Below are 21,029 nucleotides of genomic sequence, written 5' to 3' on the forward strand. Positions count from 1 at the left end.
TTGTTATGAAATTCATCCCACCGTAATAAGATCTTTGCTTCACAGAAAAGAGGATCGGTAGCTGCGGCTAAATGTCAGCGTCTTCTTCTCGAAATAATTTGAACGTCGAATTTCCTCGGAGAAACACTGCGGTCCGTTTCTTGAGATCAATGGACAAAGCGATAGATAAAGAAAAACTGGCGCGATGCTTCGTCTTCTTTGTTTACTATCCTGTTGTCTATGAATTTCAACAACCAACCCTTTATTTCCAAAGAGTGTAAATTGATAATCATTTCTTTGATATTTGTCAATAAGAAGGCCTTAGTGTGTTATTAATAAGCGTCCTCTCGAATCCTAATCGCTTAGAGCCTACTTTAACGAATTAAATTCAGGAAAAAGATTATAATTGATCCGAAATTTTTCCCCTTGAATTATTTAGACTCTGTCGTTTGGATAATTCTTGCAAAGCTCTGGACATTCGAATAACGCTTTAGCTGTTCCTCTTTTTGACATTTTCTCTTTGCTATCATTTCTGTATGCTTTTTAATTTCCTGTAAAAATATTTGTCAAGCACGTACACTACTAATAAAGTGTTGAAAGAAATTGATTGTTACAATGTATGATATGTTCCCGCTCAAAGCAACTTTTTGGAACCACTTCTTCCTCTTTAAGACGGGCTCTTCAGGCAGTAGTTGCCTACTGCTCAGCATCGCCTCTTTTAGTTGTAATATTTCCTCTAATAATTATACGATCATTTTTCCAGACATTCCTATGCACCTAGCAAGTAACATGCTCTCAACCCAAGACATAAGAAGCGGGAAAATTGAGGAATTTCGAGAAAATTGCATTAAATTGGGCGTGCTTGTGAAATTAACTTTCACCAGCAAACTATACTGACCAGGCGCGTAATAATTCATGTCCCCTCACGACTATGAGAACACAAGATGACATCTGAAGTTAAGGCAGCATCACCTAAATTCTAGGTTATCAGTTTCAACAGGGATTATAGCTCAATATTGACCGAACAAATCGAACAATTCCCGCGAATGATGATTTGATGTCAGCTACGAATGCTACCTCATGAATGGGGCTTATGTATGATCCTGGAATTGCTCAATTAAAAGCGTTACCTACGCACGTATCCTTTAGGGAGGAACGCGCTTCTGAGCTTAAAATAGCTCGAAACAGCCTCTTTGATTGAAAAAAAAGATCTAACAGTTGTGGTGATAAGATTAACGTTTCTCATTGGCTTTCTCCTTATGAGGTCAAAATACGTATGGAAAAATTTTTTCAACCACCTGTAACCACCTTTTAAGCGCTCAGCCGATAGGCAACGCTTTTTGATTTCGACTTGCCTCTAGAGGACTAGTATACTAGTGCTAATTCGTTTAAATGGCGCACCAGCTCATCGATGTGTAGGCTTTTTTTTTGGGGGGGGGGAGGGGGTCCAGTTTTAAAAAAATAAAGCTGTGATAACCGTATTTTCTGCTTTTCACGTATTGCGCGGGTAGTTTCGATCGTTTGTCTATAAGAAAATTCCTTAGAGGTAGAGTAATTCTTATCGAAATTGATCGTTGAAGTTGAGACACGCCTGATAAAACTCGCCTGATGAGCTCAACGGTGGCTTGCATTTTCGTGAAACGAAAAAACGCGTTTACATAGACAATATTGCGCTCCTTTCATTACTGTACTAATGTTGAATATTGTTCCCAAGTTCGGGTGTGTACGGCGTGTAGTATCACAAGCACCTTGTGTCAGTGTCACTCTCATTGGTTTTCAGCGGTATATCAAATCTGAAGATTAATTTACGTTGACACAACGCATTGCCAGTTAGTGTCTCTCTTCATCTGTGAGTTCCTCTGTGAAAGTTCCATTCCTTGGTTTCCTTGGTAACCTCTGTTTGCTATCAGCCGATGTTTTATTTCCATTTCCCGGCCAAGTCGACGGATTTTATACTTCCTTTCTTCACTAAATACATTGACCAAAACCTGAGCGCTTTTCTAATACGACAGTATTAGAACTTTCCCGCTTGTTTTTTCATCTAATGTATAATGGCGGATGTACGACCGGAATGTATTTGAACAATTGGATTGCATTTTGCAAAAAGGAACCAATAGCATTGCCATGATGCTAAGATTGTGCAACTTCATCTTTTGCAATAAAAATGCGAAAATCGTGGAAAACTATGAAATTTAGATGGTAATTTTTGTCTTAAATTTACAGTTTTTAGCGAGTAAAATAGAAACTATTAATGGATAATCGGGTTTTTCCTCCAAGACAAAAGAAGTTGCACAATCTTAGCAACATTGCAATGCTAGTGGTTCCTTTTTGCAAAATGCAATCCCATTGCAAGTGAAAGTGAAAGGATCTTGGCGTCATTGATCCTTGTAACGTCACGAAATCTGTTGGCACTACATTTTTCCGTTTGTAAACATAATCGCGATGTATAAAAAATAGAGCTACAAGCGAAAATAATTATTATGATGATAATATTTCCAACTACATGTCGATGAGAAAAATGCAACTTACGAGAATCAAAGCAGACGTCTCGACCTACAAACTACTACAACCTAACTACATAGTTTGGTAATAGTTTTTTGTAATTTGCCATGGGCTCCTGTTTAAAATTTTCTTGAGATACTGTTTTGACTTAAAACGATACTTAAAACTTTACAGCGTTAATTTGCTATCGTTAGGTTGAAACCTGTATGCCATGAATTAATTTTGAATCTCAGATTCTGGGGGATACTAATCTATATTGTAGCTTCCAAAAAAATCTATGAGTACCGAATATTTTTCAAGGTTTTACATTTCTGGGAATTACTTATTCCAAAAATAAAGCTAATGAAAATTTGAAAAATCATGCCACAGAGATGAGATTCAACTTCGAAAAACCCCCAAAAAATGTTGCTACGAATTCGTAACGCTATATCATAGAGGGTTAAATTGAAAAAAAAACAATCACACAACAACGTTTCTTTAACTTAAAAAACTGACATTAAATTCAATCCGCACGGATTTGACAAAAAAAAAAATAAATAAAATTAAAATGATAAAAAATCTTTGCGAACCAGACGAGGCACTTTCAGTCAATGAAATAATTTTTTCAGTGCAGGACCGGCCGATTCCCTCGCCTTTGAAAGGTGCTCATCATTCTGATAGACGATTAAAAGCAAACGGACGAACTGGACTGCATTTTGCAATTTGGAATTCTATAGATTCCAGCCCGGTTCAAAAACAACGTCTGTGCCATTAATTTCCCTATGCACATAAATGTTTTTCCAGAAGAGACAGACTTTATAGTTCCAAATTGCAAAATGCAGTCCAACTGTGATATCAATACGATGACTCAATAGGCGAACGTATCGTTCAAGGCTGCAAAATCTCTAATATCCCTCGATCCTACGATTCCAGGCTCTCGGTGTGCACACGTCGGAAAAGGTGTTCATACACCTCAGTAGGTCCGGCACGAAGAAATTACGCATTTTCAATGACTAAAGCGCGCACCGCAGTGACGACGTGTGCAGAGGCGGATCCAGCAATTTGGCAACACGGGATTTCCTCCATTTAAACCTATGCTAATTAATCGATTCTTGTTGGAGCACATGACCCCTCCAAGTATCGATACATTTCCATAGGTTTAAATTGAGAAAAGGCAATGTTGCCAATTTGCTGGATCCGCCAATGGACCTGTGCTTGAAGTATATATCTACAGTCTTGTAGGCGCTAATGTGCGTTTCGCTCCGACCGCACGGTTTGGCGCTATTAGTTGAACTCGCTAATTGTAAGTCAGTGTTTTTCAGCATGTTCCTAACATTAAATTGTGCAAGCTTTTAATGGATTACTGTCATTTATAATGTAGGGGGGGGGGGGAACTTGAGATCTAATTAATTTTCATTGGTTTCTTCCGTAGCCAACGACATTGGAAATTTATTCTTTTCAGGATTCTAAAAACGGAACACATATTTTCCGGAACGAATCCCAACCTGGATTTTCCAGGTACATATGCAGACCCTGTCACGGAGACATAAAAGTACATGCAGCTGTGCACTACTCTACTGTAAACTGCACGGGAAGGGGGGGGGGGTACAACTACTTTTGAAGTTTCTTGCCCTAATTTTGTAATGGGGGGGGGGGGGATGAAATAATCCAACGCTCGTAGTCAAATGGTAGAGCTGATCCATATCTCGATACAAAATACAACGGTACTAGATGCAGGGGCTAGGTGCTACCCATACTCGCTGCCTCGAAGATACGAATGAATCCGCCGCGAATCTCGAGAGCATACATCTCGCAGCAGCCGATCGAGCGATGACGTCAAAGACGTGATTGCGAGATAAATCGGCGCTCCGAGATGGATACTCTAAACATCCAAATGCCCGCCTGAGCCTGCACTTGCGAAATCGATGCGATGGCTTTCGGCCCGAATGAGCTAGAAAGCATAATGGAATGTGGCCCTTAAACGTAAGTGATATGGCCTCATTCTATTACAATTTAACAATCAAACGCTCAGAAAACTCAGATTTCTGGACTACTCGAAGTTCTCTTTTGGCGCGTATACGCAGTATACCGCCATTGCAAGCTTAAATAGTTGCGTCAAGTCCCCGTCACCGCCGACCAACGCGTTTTTCGATCCAATCAACTACAGGTATTATGCGTAGGAAGTCAAAACGCCTTCAATTTTTTGAACGCAATACGGACATCCGTCGAGGTTGTATAGTTGTATCAAAGCGCCGTAGCAATCGCGTCCCATTATTTATCGTTACAGACGAATATAAGTCAAGAGAGTTAGTTAGAGAGGCCAGTCATAATGCACTCAATTTTATACATACATATTTTTGGGCAAAATGAGAGACGACGTTTCTCCATTTGCGACGTTGCAGACTTCCTTAGGAATTTTATTTTTCGTTCGAGAAACTGGTCAACATTAAAACTTAAATTCTCAATGATTTTTCGTATTCGATATCAGAAGATTTGGTTCAAAATTTAAAGTCGTAAATTTGGATTGTTTCTCGTGGAAGAGATGAATTAAGAACGGAATTTTTGAAAGACCGCAAAGGAGATACGTGGTTTCGCACTTCAGTCGGACCGATACGGACATCCAACAAGCTTAAATAGTTGCGTCAAGTCCCCGTCACCGCCGAACAACGCGTTTGTCGATCGAATCAACTACAGGTATTATGCGTAGGAAGTCAAAACGCCTTCAATTTTTTGAACGCAATTCGGACATCCGTCGAGGTTGTATAGTTGTATCAAGGCGCCGTAGCAATCGCGTCCCATTGTATATCGTTACAGACGAATATAAGTCGAGAGAGGCCAGTCATAATGCCTTCAATTTTATACATACATATTTTGGGGCAAAATGAGAGACGACGTTTCTCCATTTGCGACGTTGTAGCGTTCGTCCCACCCGCCAGAGTTGGCAGGGCGGTCAAGACATCTTCGCAGTTTGTCGCGCCTTCAATCCGCAGAAGCTGCAACTTGCCTACAGCCGTGGTCAAATAGTTGTAAGTCAGGCCTGCCGTGAACGAACTCAAATATAGATGGTTCCACGCGACAAGTAGCTTATTTCCCTCGATTGCAACGTTGCAAACCACAGTTAATGGTTCAATTTGAATCAATATTTTTTAAAAGATACGCTCAGATTCTCTGAAAAATGTACTATTATTTTATGAAAGATTTGAACTGAAAGTACGGGAAAGTTCGTCGCGAAATTATATTCAGTCCTATTTTCCTTTTTTTTTTACCGAAAATAAAACCATGGTCCCTGATTCTAAATCATAGCTATTCGCACAGTTACTTTTTTTTTCTACGCGTGAAAATTAGATGGGAGTCATAAATAATGACGCATCCTCTAAGTGTCGCAGCGATTTGAGCTTTCGTCCCACCCGCCAGAGTTGGCAGGACGGTCAAGACATCTTCGCAGTTTGACGCGCCTTCAATCCGGCGAAACTGCAACATGCTTACAGCCGTGGTCAAATAGTTGTATGTCACGCCTGCAGTAAACGAACTCAAGTATCGATGGTTCCACGAGAAAAGGAGCTTATTTGCCTCGATTGCAACGTTGCGAACGACACTTAATGCTTCAATTTGATTCAATATTTTTTTTAAAATGGGCGCACGGATTCTCTGAATTATTTACAATAATTTTACGAACGATTTCAATTGAAATCACGGGAAAATTCGTTGCGAAATTATATTTAGTCCTATACTCCTTTTTTTTTACCGATTAAAAGCCATGGTCCCTGATTCTGAATCTTAGCATTAGGATAATTATTTTTTTTTTCCTACGGTGAAAATTAGATGGGAGTCATAAATAATGACGCATCCTCTAAGTGTCACAGCGATATTAGCGTTCGTCCCACCCGCCAGGGTCCGCAGGGCGGTCAAGACATCTTCGCAGTTTGACGCGCCTTCAATACGGCGAAACTGCAACATGCTTATAGCCGTGGTCAAATAGTTGTATGTCACGCCTGCCGTAAACGAACTCAAGTATCGATGGTTCCACGATAAAAGGAGCGAGGAAAGGAGGATTGCAACGTTGCGAACGACACTTACTGCTTCAATTTGAATGAATTTTTTTTAAAGGATACGCTCAGATTCTCTGAAAAATTTACAATAATTTTACGAACGATTTTAAATGAAATAACTGGAAATTTCGTAGCGATATCAAATTTAGTCCTATTTTCCTTTTTTTACCGAAAAAAAACCACGGTCCCTGATTCTGAATTTTAGCATTTGGATAGTTATTTTTGTTTCATACGGTGAAAATTAGATGGGAGTCATAAAATGATGATCGTCTAAGTGTCGCAGCGATATTAGCGTTCGTCCCACCCGCCAGGATCCGCAGGGCGGTCAAGACATCTTCGCAGTGTGACGCGCCTTCAATCTGGCGAAGCTGTGACTTGCTTACAGCGTGGTCAAATAGATGTATGTCACGCCTACCGTAAACGAACTCAAGTATCGATGGTTCCACGCGAAAATGAGCTTACTTACCTCGATTACAACGTTGCGAACCACAGTTAATGCTTTAATTTCTATCAATATTTTTTGAAAGATACGCTCAGGTTCTCCGAGAAATTTACTATAATTTGACGCGTCTTCAATCCGGCGAAGCTGCAACTCTCTTACAGCCGTGGTCAAATAGTTGTTTGTCATGCCTGCCGAAAACGAACTCAAATATCGATGGTTTCACGGGAAAAAGAGCTGATTTACCTCGATTGCAACGTTGCGAACCACACTTAATTCTTGAATTTGAGTCAATATTTTTTAATAATCTGCATGACGGGCGGGCTCGCTCAGAATTCTTGCGATCTTGTAAAAAGGTTACTAATGCATCAATCTCTAAGGTCGATTGATTTCCTTCATCGTCTGTATTTTCCTATTATATCCCAGAGCTGACGTGCTCCTTTCTTTAGCTTTTTTAAATACTTTTAATACCGTGCCCCGCTTATTTAAAACATGCATTTATAAGAAAAGTAAATGAACTGATTGGAGGATGGCTGAACAGTTAAGCAATCCTCGAATGTGACTTTCACTCCTCCGTTTTTTTAAAAAGCTAATCCCAAAGATCCCTAGCCCTTGGCTACATTTTGGCCCCGTTGGAGCCCCTGATAAAAAAGCGAGGGACCCGTATGTGCAATCTCTGATGAGCCGTGAGACTTATTAGACCATGTGCTAACCGTGGCTCATACAGAAATCCTTTTGCACATACAGAAACCATTTTACCCTTCTCTCCCCCGTACACCACACCTCTGTCCGGAGACCGAGGCAGTATCCATTGTTCCTCGCGAGCGACCCGAACCCAAACATATTTGATCGTAGAGAAAGAAACAAAGCAGGAAAATTTACCAAATTGTAAGCACTTTTGTGCAAGAATCACAGAAATGACTTCAAACTAATTTTAAGGGGGGGGGGGGGTTTCGGACCCCCCAATTGGACAGTTTAAAGGTCATACGATATTCCCGCGATTTGAGCCAATTTCACCTTACTTTGCCTCAACCTTATCTTGGTAAGTTCAAAATTAGTTCAACATTGCGTTTTCAAATCCCTAAATTTCGGGTAAAATTCGAGAATCAAAATTTAAGATATTCAATTCAACCGTTTACATTTCGCTTTTTAGAGATTAAGGCCGAGTGGAATCCGTCTCTGCAGGCAGATCCACTCGTCAGTTGCAAGAACATTTGTCGCCACCGCCGGGATTCGAATCCGGGACCTATTCAACCACAGTCAGACGCGCTGACCACGAGGCTAACCTGGCCGGCCGGAATTTCTTATTCTCTCCATACCATACGGTACCCCTGAATATTTCGCTCGTTCGCAAATTTTGCTCACAATATTCGAAATTTTTTCTGTTCAGGATTCTACATGGATCAATCCGAATTCAAATGCACATCCGAAGGAGGACTTAGCGCTCCTGAAGACAGGATCCCAGAGATTTCTACAGGCAGAATAAGTGTGAAGGATTCACAGGACATTATCCCGGAGGTTGGTAACACTATATTCATAAAGTGTGAGTTAACTGAACCGGAAGCAGAATCTGCATATGACACGGAATTTGCCTCTCATACACCTTGCCATGTGAAAACTGAAATTGGAACTTCTCCAAGTGAAGAAAAAAAGTCAGTTGAACACTTCAATAGCGCCTCGTGTTCCTCCAATTCTCTCATTGGTCATTCCATCACGATAAAATCGGAAGGAGACAATGAAAATGAAAATTGGAGCGACCAGTTACATACCAGTATTGAGATTAAAAACGAAGACCCTCTTAAGACTGACAGCTATGAATGCACTTACGTAACGGAAGATAGAGAACACGATTTTGAAAATGAGATTCAAAATCATATGCCAACCACGACATGCAAACCGCTCAGTTGCAATCGTTGCTCGGCCGGTTTTGCGATAAAAGGTACTTTAAAAACGAACATGCGAACACATACCGGTGAGAAACCATTTGCTTGCAGCCATTGCCCGGCTTGTTTCGCTAGAAAAGGAAATTTAATACAACACGTGCGAACACATACCGGTGAGAAACCATTTACTTGCAGCCAGTGCTCGGCCCCTTTTGCTCAGAAACAACATTTAAAACGCCACATGCGAACACATACCGGTGAGAAACCATTTACTTGCAGCCAGTGCTCGGCCCGTTTTGCTCAGAAACAACATTTACAACGCCACATGCGAACACATACCGGTGAAAAACCATTCACTTGCAGCCATTGCTCGGCTTGTTTCGCTACAAAAGGAAATTTAAAACAACACATGCGAAAACATACCGGTGAAAAACCATTCACTTGCAGCCATTGCTCGGCTTCTTTCGCTAGAAAAAGAAATTTAAAAAAACACATGCGAAAACATACCGGTGAAAAACCATTCACTTGCAGCCAGTGCTCGGCTTGTTTCGCTGGAAAAGGAGATTTAAAACAACACATGCGAACACATACCAGTGAAAAACCATTCACTTGCAGCCAATGCTCGGTCTCTTTCGCTCAAAAAGGACCGTTATTAAATCACATGCGAACACATACCGGTGAGAAACCATTCAGATGCAGCCATTGCTCGGTCTGCTTCATAGAAAAAGGAAGTTTAATACGGCACATGCGAACACATACCGGTGAAAAACCATTCACTTGCAGCCAGTGCTCGGCTTGTTTCGCTGGAAAAGGAGATTTAAAACGGCACATGCGAAGACATACCTGTGAAAAACCATTCACTTGCAGCCAATGCTCGGTCTGTTTTGCTCAAAAAGGAACGTTATTAAATCACATGCGAACACATACCGGTGAGAAACCATTCAGATGCAGCCATTGCTCGGTCTGCTTCTCTGAAAAAGGAACTTTAAAACGGCACATGCGAACACATACCGGTGAGAAACCATTCACTTGCAGCCAGTGCTCGGCTTGTTTCGCTGGAAAAGGAGATTTAAAACGGCACATGCGAACACATACCGGTGAGAAACCATTTACTTGCAGTCATTGCTCGGCCCGTTTTGCTCAGACACAACATTTAAAATTCCACATGCGAACACATACCGGTGAGAAACCATTCACTTGCAGCTATTGCTCGGCTTGTTTCGCTAGAAAAGGAGATTTAAAACAACACTTGCGAACACATACCGGGGAAAAACCATTTACTTGCAGCCATTGCTCGGACTGCTTCGCTCTAAACGCAACTTTAATACGGCACATGCGAACACATACCAGTGAGAAACCATTCAGATGCAGCCAATGCTCGGTCTGTTTCGCTCAAAAAGGAACGTTATTAAATCACATGCGAAGACATACCGGTGAGAAACCATTCAGATGCAGCCATTGCTCGGTCTGCTTCACTGAAAAAGGAACTTTAAAACGGCACATGCGAACACATACCGGTGAGAAACCATTTACTTGCAGCCATTGCTCGGACTGCTTCACCAAAAAAGGAGCTTTAATACAACACATGCGAACACATACTGGTGGCAAACCATTTATTTGCAGCCATTGCTCGGCTTGTTTCGCTCTAAAAGGAAATTTAATAGAACACATGCAGACACATACCGGACAGAAACCATTTACTTGCAGCCATTGCTCGGTCTGCTTCACTCGAAAAGGAAGTTTTATACGACACATGCGAACACATACTGTTGAGGAACCATCAATTACTTGTAGCTATCGCCCTGCACGTTTTGCTGAGTGAGGTAGTTTGAAACGACTCATGTGAACAAACTCCGGTGAGAGACCATTTACTTGTATTGATTGCTCGGCCGGTTTTTCTCAAAAATAATATATAATTCGGCATGTGAGCACGTTCTGGTTAGAAATCATTTTGTTGCAGCCATTGCTCAGTGTGTTTCGCTGAAATAGGAAATTTAATTTAACACATACAAACAAGTACGAGTAACAATTTTTGTCATGGGAACGGAGTTCCCCATGATATTACAATCGTTCCGTTGCTTTCGCTATGGGATTCCCCATACCTCTGCGACCTTGAGCGTTTCGCCCAGTCTCCGATTTTTGGTTGATTTTCCGATGTATCAAAAACCGTTGTATTTTTTAGCCAATCATGTCTCTACGTCAAGTTGTGTTGATTTCTAAAATTCGCTTTCAGCGAGTTTTTTTCCACCTTGAGATGTCGTGTCTGACTGGTAAATCTGCGCAGAACCACGAAGTTTCGTTTTTAGGCAAATTCTTTTTTTTGGGAGGTTCCGATTGGTTATTTTTCGCCATCAGTTTTCTGTTCGTTGGTTCAAAAGATCGCCTACCTCGTTGCTCTTGAGAAGCCGCCATTATCCCACCTCAAATTTTAAACATAGATATAAAGAAATAATAACCATCGTACAAGGTGGAAAATTGCTCTGGAGGACCCGTTACGGATATATGAGCCAAAATCAGAACTCGATTGATGGATTTAATCCATGAATACAGAAATATTGCCTCAGTTTACTGCCGCGATAGCAAATGCATGTTGAGATGAACCTTGAGACACATGGGGGCAGAGGCAAACAATGTCTCACAGAGAAAGGCGCTTACTCCGTCCTGACATATAACATCAGTGGACAAAGTCTCAAGGACTTCTTTTGTGAAGCCCCGCTCAGCGTCTGAGATCACTTAACTGTTTTCTTTTTTCCCCGTTTCTCCGTGCGACGAGATGGCTCAGATGACTACGGCACCATCCTCAAGCGGGTAGTATAGTTTTCTTTTGTGCGAGCGGGGGTTCGAATCTCGTAGGGGACACTTAATTTTTACTGGTTGTATTGAATGTTTTAGACCAATCATCTAACAATAATTAATACTTGGCAACTTAGGAAGCACATAGGTCCCTTATGATGCGTATTCGGGCATATGTGTAGAGTAAACATATCATACGTAGGGTGTCCCAAAAGTACCGGGACTGGTTCTGTAACTTCAAAAGTATGATAGATACAGACATGATTTTGGTTTCATTTTAAAGATCAACTCAATGCCTATCGATTGAAACCAAGATCAGCTCAATCGGATAAAAATTTACCGAGTTATGGCAATTTGAAATCAGTGAGGAAAGTTTACCCCTACGGTTTTTAGGAAGATTTTTCCCGTACCAGAATTCAAAAAGTTAATATTCGTATCCACTTTCCTCCGAATCTTCCATAACTTCCTTTTGCTTTTCAAAGTACCGTTCATCAAACCGGATGCACTTTTTCATGCGCTCTTGCCACTTATCCAACATTGTTTTCCTGAATTCTTCCTCTGGGATGGACTTGAAGAAGTTTTGAATTGCATTCTGGATTTCGGTCTTCGATACGAATCTTCGTCCGCGAAGTTTCTTTTTAAGCGTAGGAAACATCCAAAAATCACATGGAGCCAAGTCAGGGCTATAAGGGGGATGAGGGATTGTTTCAACTCCATTTTTACTTATAAATTCACGTGTTAAGCTCGATGTGTGAGGCCGCGCATTGTCTTGATGGAGTATCCACGAAGCTTTCAAGTCCGACCGTTTCCAGGAAATGTGCATTCTCAACTCCTTTAGTACTTTGCAATAATACGCACTGTCAACTGTTGTGTTTGATGGTACAAAATGTTGATTTTTTTTTTTTTTTATTTGCACAAAATATAATATGTACCGGATGGTTTTTAGATGTTGATACATCTGTAAAAAACTTAAATTTAACTTATAAGATAAACTTATACTATGTTACGAATATTTGTTTTAGCTAAGTGACTAGGAATATATTAAAACAAATTAATATATGATATACACCCTCTTTGTAGTGAGGAGAAAAATAAAAACAATGTTGCTTCAGAGTAAAAATGTCTTTTTGATTTAACTTGGACGGTGGGAGACCGAGATCGGTCAAAGACCCAAGAACCCCTGATTGCGTTCGAAAAGCGCAAGGAGGCTCATTGATTTAAAAGATGGAAAATTTTGAGAACCCCTGGATTCCAAGCTCGTGAGGTTTACGACGTTTTAATCTTCGGATGCATCGGTCTTTTTCGAGAAGTGCGAGCGCTTCAGGATTGGGGTGCCAATGCAATCTATTTTCATAAGAGTTATACATTTTTGTTATGTAGTCCTCTACAGAGTCAATGTTGAGATCAGCGCGAATATCCACGTTTCTCTCATACCATCTGGCTTTTGAAATGCTTCGTAAAATTTTCATTTGGATGATTTCTATCTTTTTAATGTTAGATTTGGATGCGCAGCCCCACAACTGGCATCCATAACTCCAAACCGGTCTCAACATTGACTTGTAGAGGAGCACTTTGGTTTCTAAGGGTAACTTGGATTTGCGGCCTATCAGCCACTGCATATCATGAAATTTAAGTCTTAATTGTTCGACTTTTTTCTTTATGTGTGCACCCCATTTGAGCCTGGAATCCAGATGGAGGCCTAAATAACGGGCGACTGTGTCGCGAGGAATTTCAGAATTTCCTAAATGAAGAGGAATGTGAACAAAAGGTCTGTTGGTGAACACATTTTCTACCGACTTAGACGCATTTAGTTTTGTTTTATCTTTGTTAGTCCATTTATTAATCCTATTTAGGTGGGATTGAGCATTAAAACGAGCCTCCCTGTAACTTTTCGACGCTGCTAGCACGAGCGTATCATCGGCATAAACTCCCAATTCCCCCCCCCTCCCAGACTGAAAAAATGTTGATAAATGACACCTCGAAAATCAAAAAACACAATAAGCATCACTTTACAGGCCGATTTTTCGATTCACGGCGATGAAGAATCTTCCTTAAAAACCGTAGGGGTAAACTTTCCTCACTGATTTCAAATTGCCATTACTCGGTCAATTTTTATCCGATTGAGTTGATCTTGGTTTTAATCGATAGGTATTGAGTTGATCTTTAAAATGAGATCAAGATCATGTCTGTATCTATCTTACTTTCGAAGTTACAGAACAAGTCCCGGTGCTTTTGGGACACCTTATGTATACTTTACGCCGAAAAAGCGAACCTGAAACTTAAATGCGTTAACTTCCGAAAACCATATATAATCCAACGAAAATAAATAATTGGTACATAACAGCTTTCTTGTATGCAAAGAAAATAATTAAAAATGTTAAAAAAGAGATGTCAACACAAAATTACATAGCCCCTTCAATTCAGAAGATACTACAAACGAACTGTACCTTAACATTTTCATATCCCAGAAGCTAACGTTCCCATGACGAATATTGCTATCGCTAGCGATTGCAAAATCCAACTTGTTTTAGTTACAGCCGTTGCTCGGCTTTCTTTGCTCAAAAAGGTAATTTTATATAATACATGTGAACACATGTGATTCTGAAACTGAACAGGTGTACGTATTGCTCTGCCTATTTTTATCACACGAGTCGTTGATAGTATCCTGTCTGAACGCATAGCGGTGAGAAACTTTTCTGCTGCAGTCTTTGATTCGTTTCCTTTATTGTAACTGGTCTTTGACTAAACATATGAATAAAAACACTTATTGTCGAGCGACCTTGTGGCTGTTGTTAATTCCATGCACCTTTTCCCGAAAAAACCCATCTGAAGTAAGATGTGAAATCGCTTTTTAGGGACAAATCCCACACTTACAGTCATTACAAGTCGTCCGCCCTCGTAGGCGGTTCTACGGGGGTGCCAGTGGGTGCCGGGCACCCCTAAGCAAAAATTAAGTACGGTTATCGGAACCGTAAAATTACTGCTTTTAAAGATTCTTTATTCGCTCACACTGAGAAAAAATCCCAGCAATTAATTGAAAATGTTTTAAACAGAATTAAAATTGATAGCCGTGTTTTACAAAGATTCCACTGTTTTTTCATATGGTATGATTGTAGTTTTGATGAAAAATTTTCCTAAAATTTTCTAAATTGAATATACAGGTATTTAAGTGGAGAGGAAGGAGAAAAAAAGAAAAAGGAAGGTAGGGAAGGGATATAACTTGAGGGCCAATACTTGGGCCTCCCCTGAGCGACCGTCCCCTTTGGAGCGCGTCTCCGACATTTTCCACCCCTGGGCACCCCCAAGAATGAAGGTCCAGAACTGCCTATGATATTGAGCTTCCATCTCCTTGCTAAGGCGCAGGGATTCAACTATTTGAACTCTCCGGAACGCGTGAGGGTTCACGCCTCAATTGAAGGCGTTTTCGAATCTTCTGTGTTACATGCCGAGATTTTCCAAATTGTTTTGCATTATATTGTTGATTTGAGTTCCTTTTATTATTTAGTTAAATTACTCCTGATTCATACTTTTTAATTATTCTGCTATAATTATCCATTTGCGAAATACAATCCTGACTTTAGCACCCTTAAACTACGGTCCTAACGGTCGAAACTGCAGTAACGGCTCGGGAAAACCGAAAAACCAAGGGGGGACGCTACTTCGATACAAAGCTTCCTTCGCCTTGCTAAGGCGCAGGGATACAACTATTTGAACTCTCCGGAACGCGTGAGGTATCACGCCTCAATTGAAGGCGTTTCCGAACCTTTTTGTGTTAAATGACGAGATTTTCCAAATCGTTTTGCATTATATTGTTGTTTTGAGTTCCTCTTATTATTTAGAAAAATTACTCCTGCTTCTTACTTGTTAATTATTCTGCAAAAATTATCCATTTGCGAAATGCAATCCTGGCTTTAGTGCCCTTAAACTACAGCCTTGACGGTCGAAACTGCAGTAGCGGCACAGGAAAACCGAAAAACCAAGCGGGGACGCTACTTCAATAATAAGCCTACATCGCCTTGCTAAGGCGCAGGGATACAACTATTTGAACTCTCCGGAACGCATGAGGTATAACGTTTCAATTGAAGGCGTTTTCGAATCTTCTGTGTTACATGACGAGATTTTTTTTCCAAATTTTTTTTTTTTCCAAATTTTTATTACATTATATTGTTGATTTGAGTTCCTTTTATTATTTAGTTATATTTCTCCTGCTTCTTAAATATAATTATTCTGCAAAAATTATCCATTTGCGAAATACAATCCTGGCTTTAGCGCCCCTAAACTACGAAGACAAAATCCCAGCGATTAATTGAAAATGTTTTAAACAGAATTAAAATTGATAGCAGTTTTTTACAAAGATCCCACTGTTTTTTTATATGGTAAGATTGTAGTTTTGATGGAAAGTTTTGCTAAAAATTTTCTAAATGGAATAAACAGGTATTTAAGTGGAGAGGAAGGAGAGAAAAAGAGAAAGGAGGATAGGGAAGGGATAAAACTTGAGGGCCGAAACTTAGACCTCCCCTGAGCGACCGTCCCCTTTGGAGCCGGTCTCCGACATTTTCCACCTCTTGGCACCCCCAAGAATGAAGGTCTAGAACCGCCTATGTCCGCCCTCACAAAAGCCATTTAACGATTCACTTGTAAACTCATACGGGCTGGAAAACATTTCGTGGTAATTTTTTCCTGTTTCTATTGTAAATTAGACACCCTCGATGAGGACTTCATCGGAAGGCAGCGCTGTGCTGAATATGTTAGTACTTACTCTGGTATGGGGGGGGGGGGGAGTAGGGTGTATCTTATTTTTGAGTTTTGCGAAAATCAAGTTGGTCAACCCCTAAAAAGTTTCTATGTAGTCTCTAAATGAACCCCCTAAAAGGAAAAAATTTTAAAAAAATTTTAACCCGTGCCTCAAAGGGCCTAAAGGGCCTAAACCCAAAATTCAAAAATTTTGGCAAGCGACACATCAACTCTGAAGGAAAATGGCAAGTTACGGCCCTTTTCGGCCAGAAATTTCGTCCGTTTTGCCGTATCTTGAAGCGTAAGTTCACAAACGGCCCAATGACGACGTGAGGCTATGGGCTGGCGGGGCGCGCGCGGCAGGGTTGCGCATCGCCGCTTTACACCGGCGTAGAGGAACGAACGGTGGGGCGGGAGGGGGATATCCGGTGGAAAAGCATCCACATTTTCTATCCATAATGAAAATGCATTATACTTTTTCAATATAGATGAGGAAATATGAGGCATACAAGGAAGTGATGAAAAGAGTGACAAATACATATATAGTTTGTACGGTTAGGAGTGTAAGTGGGGAAAATTTGCCGTAACTACAGAACAGCCCTGAAAATCTCCGGGAAATAAAAGCTGCTATTGATGAGAGGTTTGCATGAGAGGTTTAATTAAGGACTAATTAAAAAGATAGGTGCGATGTTGTCGAATCGTAAGCCCTTTACGCGATCAAAAGCGATTAGTGTAAATTTAATTGGAAAAGTTTAAGAAAAATTTGATGAAAGAAAATTGCCCCAAATTCGGGAAGTGCTTAAAGTGTTTTTCTATCATGTGAAGTGTTCGAACATGAATGTCAATGGCAGTAATTCCAATATGGAATGAAAAATGTAGAATCCCTGTGATACATATTGTCTATGTTTACCCTCCTTTTCATTAGTGCATTTAACGTGACATCAATTAGAAAGTTTAATTCGAGAGGTTCAATATGGCTTATCCACTTACATTTTCTGGTACTGAACCCCCCCCCCCCCCCCCCGCCACAGTTACTTGCTATAATCAAAAATGTAATATTAGTTTCTCGAAATAATACGATTTAATTTGGGGTTTGAACCCCACTCTTTATAACCGTGGGCAATGCCCTTGACCACTCGGCTACTGGGGAAGATTTGAGTAAATGAGGCTGATGTATCATTTAGCCCCGTGGGTGAGGCCAGGTAATCAACATCAGCTGTAAGTTGGCGAAGCTAGATTGAACCGATTGAATAAAACTTTCTAATTGATACATACATACATATAGGTCGCTTTACAGCACTCCCTCGCGCTCTACGACCCCTAACCTCTACTGCTCTCTTTCAAACCACAAACCTTGGGGGATTGAGCACCTTAACATTTCCGCTTCAATCCCTTCCCTCCAACCTTTCATTGGGCGCCCTCTGCGTCTTCTCCCAGGAGGAACCCAGGAGGAAACTTTCTAATTGATGCCGCGTCAAATACACCAATGAAAAGGAGGGTAAACAAAGTCTTATTGATGTATCAAACCTTCAGTGATTTCATATGAAATGAAAAAAACTTATTTTCTTCCGTTTGGCGGGACTCATAAGCGAGCGTGAATTTTTCCTGTCGAGAAACTCTCTCCTGGGCGCGAGCCTTCTTCTTGTCTGCTCTCCTCACCTCTGCTGCAAGGATAGTATCCTTCACTGTGGATATTATGCATTCTCATTCAGGTTTTTTTTTTTTTGCTGAAGAATTAAAAATGCTTTATCCTCTTCATTTCCCATGATATCTAGAGTATTGCATAAAGCAATGTCGAATAACACGTCGATTTTTGCCGTAAAATCAGTCTCCAAATTCTCTTGAACCAGCGATCGACGGCTAGCATTTTTTGATACGCGCCTCCACTCCTCATAAAAATGTAAACATTCTTAAAAACATGGACACTATGTATCACAGGGATTCTACATTTTTCATTCCATATTGGAATTACAAGATCAGAGGTTTTCGCACTTAACACCTACGGCCCCTACTGATTATTCCCTCTGGAAGGCGACAAAGTACCTTAAAAATCAGATTTTTTATTCACCGCCCATATTAGATAAACATAATGTTAAAGTAAAAGACGATGAAGGGAAAGCTAAAGTTTTCGCTGATCATTTGGAAAGTATATTCACTCCTAGGAAAAGTCTTAAGGACGAATGCGATCTTGCTGACAAATTGCTAGAAATAGAAGAGCGAGACAATTTGGAAGTTCCTAAAATTACAAAAACGGAATTATTTGATCTAATTAAATATAAAGTTAAATTAAAAAAAGCCCCGGGCGCTGATGGGATCACTGGTGAGATTCTAAAACAGCTCCCAATGAGAGTGATTGTCAAACTAGCCGAAATATTTAATGCAATTATTACAATAGGATATGTGCCAGAATCCTGGAAGACTGCGGAAGTAATTGTTATCCCGAAACCAAATAAACCCATGGAAAAGGTAGATTCCTACAGGCCGATTTCATTATTGTCAGTGGTAAGTAAACTATTTGAAAGGGCTTACTTAAAAAGACTATTGCCAATTTTAGAAGAAAGAAAGATAATACCAAATCACCAATTCGGTTTCAGGGCGTCACATTCTACCATAGAACAAGTGCACAGAGTTGTGAGTCTTATAGAGAGAACATTGGAAAATAAAGAAGTGTGTTCGATGATTTTTTTAGATATTTCAGCAGCTTTTGATAAAGTCTGGCATCTGGGTCTTCTCTTCAAAATACGAATTTTTTTACCATTTAATCATTATAAGCTAATCAAATCTTACCTGGAGAACAGAAAATTTAGAGTTAGATTTAATAATTGTTATTCAACATATAGAAGAATAAAGGCAGGAGTACCGCAAGGATCATGCCTGGGCCCATATTTATACAATATCTTCACTAGCGACATCCCAAAACCGAAGAGGGGCTTTATCGGCACTTTTGCAGATGATACTGCCTTAGCAGAAAGAGACAAAGACATATTTATCTCTAATCATAGATTACAAAAAGCTATCGATGAAATGGTTGAGTGGGTTTCTGACAATGGCGCCACGCTCAACGCATGTAAATCTGCTCATACTGTTTTTACAAATAGGAAAATACCACAATTACCAGTTCTCATAGAAGATGAACAAGTTCCTTACGTTACAAGCGCTAGATATTTAGGAGTTTATTTAGACTCTAGACTTACTTTTAAAGATCACATCAGAATCAAGGTGAAAGAATTAAATAAAAAGTATAAAAAAATGTATTGGTTGTTAGGCAAAATATCAAAATTGTCAAAGAAAAACAAAATTTTGCTGTATAATCAAATATTAAAACCTATATGGCAGTATGCTTCACAACTATGGGGTTGTGCAAGCAAATCTAATATAAATAAGGTAGAAAGATTCCAGTCGAAGGTTCTACGAGAAATTATTGGAGTACCATGGTTCGTAAGGAACGAAGACATAAGGAGAGAATTAGAGGTACCCACGGTTAGACAAGTAATTGCTGAGACAACGAAGAGATATGAATATCGTATTGAAAAGCATATCAATGTAGAGGCTTTAAACCTTTTAGATAGTACAATACCTGTGAAAAGGTTAAAAAGGTGGGAGACCTTTGAACTCCCATCAAGATTTAAGTAGTCTGTAAGGTATGAGTGAGAGTGTGAATGGAGTGTGAATGAGGGTGAAAGGAAGAATGCAAAACCATTAAACTAAAAACCTTTATGTTATAATACATTTAAGAAAGAGGGCAGAGAATTTACAATTCCTGTTCTTTTAGATAATCATAGTATTATCTAACGTTAACATATAAAATTAATGCAGTTTGTTAAGTTTTAGTTTTAAGCCACGTAGATAGATACAAGAAACACTTGTAGTAGTTAAGATATATTTAAATAAAATTTCTTTTTAAAAAAAAAAAAAAAAAAAAAAAAGGTTTTCGACGCACCGCCCTTGACATTAATGTGCGAAAACTTCACATAATAGAAAAACACTTTAAGCACTTCCCGAATTTGGGGCAATTTTCTTTCATCAAATTTTTCTTAAACTTTTCCAATTAAATTTACACTAATCGCTTTTGATCGCGTAAAGGGCTTACGATTCGACAACATCGCACCTATCTTTTTAATTAGTCCTTAATTAAACCTCTCATGCAAACCTCTCATCAATAGCAGCTTTTATTTCCCGGAGATTTTCAGGGCTGTTCTGTAGTTACGGCAAATTTTCCCCACTTACACTCCTAACCGTACAAACTATATATGTATTTGTCACTCTTTTCATCACTTCCTTGTATGCCTCATATTTCCTCATCTATATTGAAAAAGTATAATGCATTTTCATTATGGATAGAAAATGTGGATGCTTTTCCACCGGATATCCCCCTCCCGCCCCACCGTTCGTTCCTCTACGCCGGTGTAAAGCGGCGATGCGCAACCCTGCCGCGCGCGCCCCGCCAGCCCATAGCCTCACGTCGTCATTGGGCCGTTTGTGACCTTACGCTTCAAGATACGGCAAAACGGACGAAAAATTTTTTCCTTTTAGGGGGTTCATTTAGAGACTACATAGAAACTTTTTAGGGGTTGACCAACTTGATTTTCGCAAAACTCAAAAATAAGATACACCCTAGGGGGGGGGGGGGGGGGTAAAAATGAATCCACTCCCACCTTATTTGGTAATTAC

General features: G+C 40.0%; 2 protein-coding genes across 4 annotated transcripts in view; both read left to right on the forward strand.

Annotated features, from left to right (window-relative positions):
* LOC109042387 (uncharacterized) overlaps nt 1–21,029 on the forward strand; it is a 42,746-nt gene that overhangs the window by 3,332 nt on the left and 18,385 nt on the right. For all 3 annotated transcript variants that reach the window (XM_072303060.1, XM_072303061.1, XM_072303062.1), the window contains exon 2: nt 8,339–8,466. The gene's annotated coding sequence lies outside the window, so the exon portion shown is untranslated. The remainder of the gene's footprint in view (nt 1–8,338; nt 8,467–21,029) is intronic.
* Nucleotides 8,473–13,108, forward strand: LOC109042770 (uncharacterized). The gene has a single exon (XM_019059697.2). The coding sequence runs from the start codon at nt 8,824–8,826 to the stop codon at nt 10,651–10,653; it is 1,830 nt and encodes a 609-aa protein (XP_018915242.2). The 5' UTR covers nt 8,473–8,823; the 3' UTR covers nt 10,654–13,108.

This window comes from Bemisia tabaci, chromosome 8 (genome assembly GCF_918797505.1).
Source record: "Bemisia tabaci chromosome 8, PGI_BMITA_v3".
Taxonomy (NCBI): Eukaryota; Metazoa; Arthropoda; class Insecta; order Hemiptera; family Aleyrodidae; genus Bemisia; species Bemisia tabaci.

Coding starts and splice junctions, on each gene's coding strand:
- LOC109042770 (XM_019059697.2), top strand. CDS start 8,824: ATGCCAACCACGACATGCAAACCGCTCAGTTGCAATCGTTGCTCGGCC.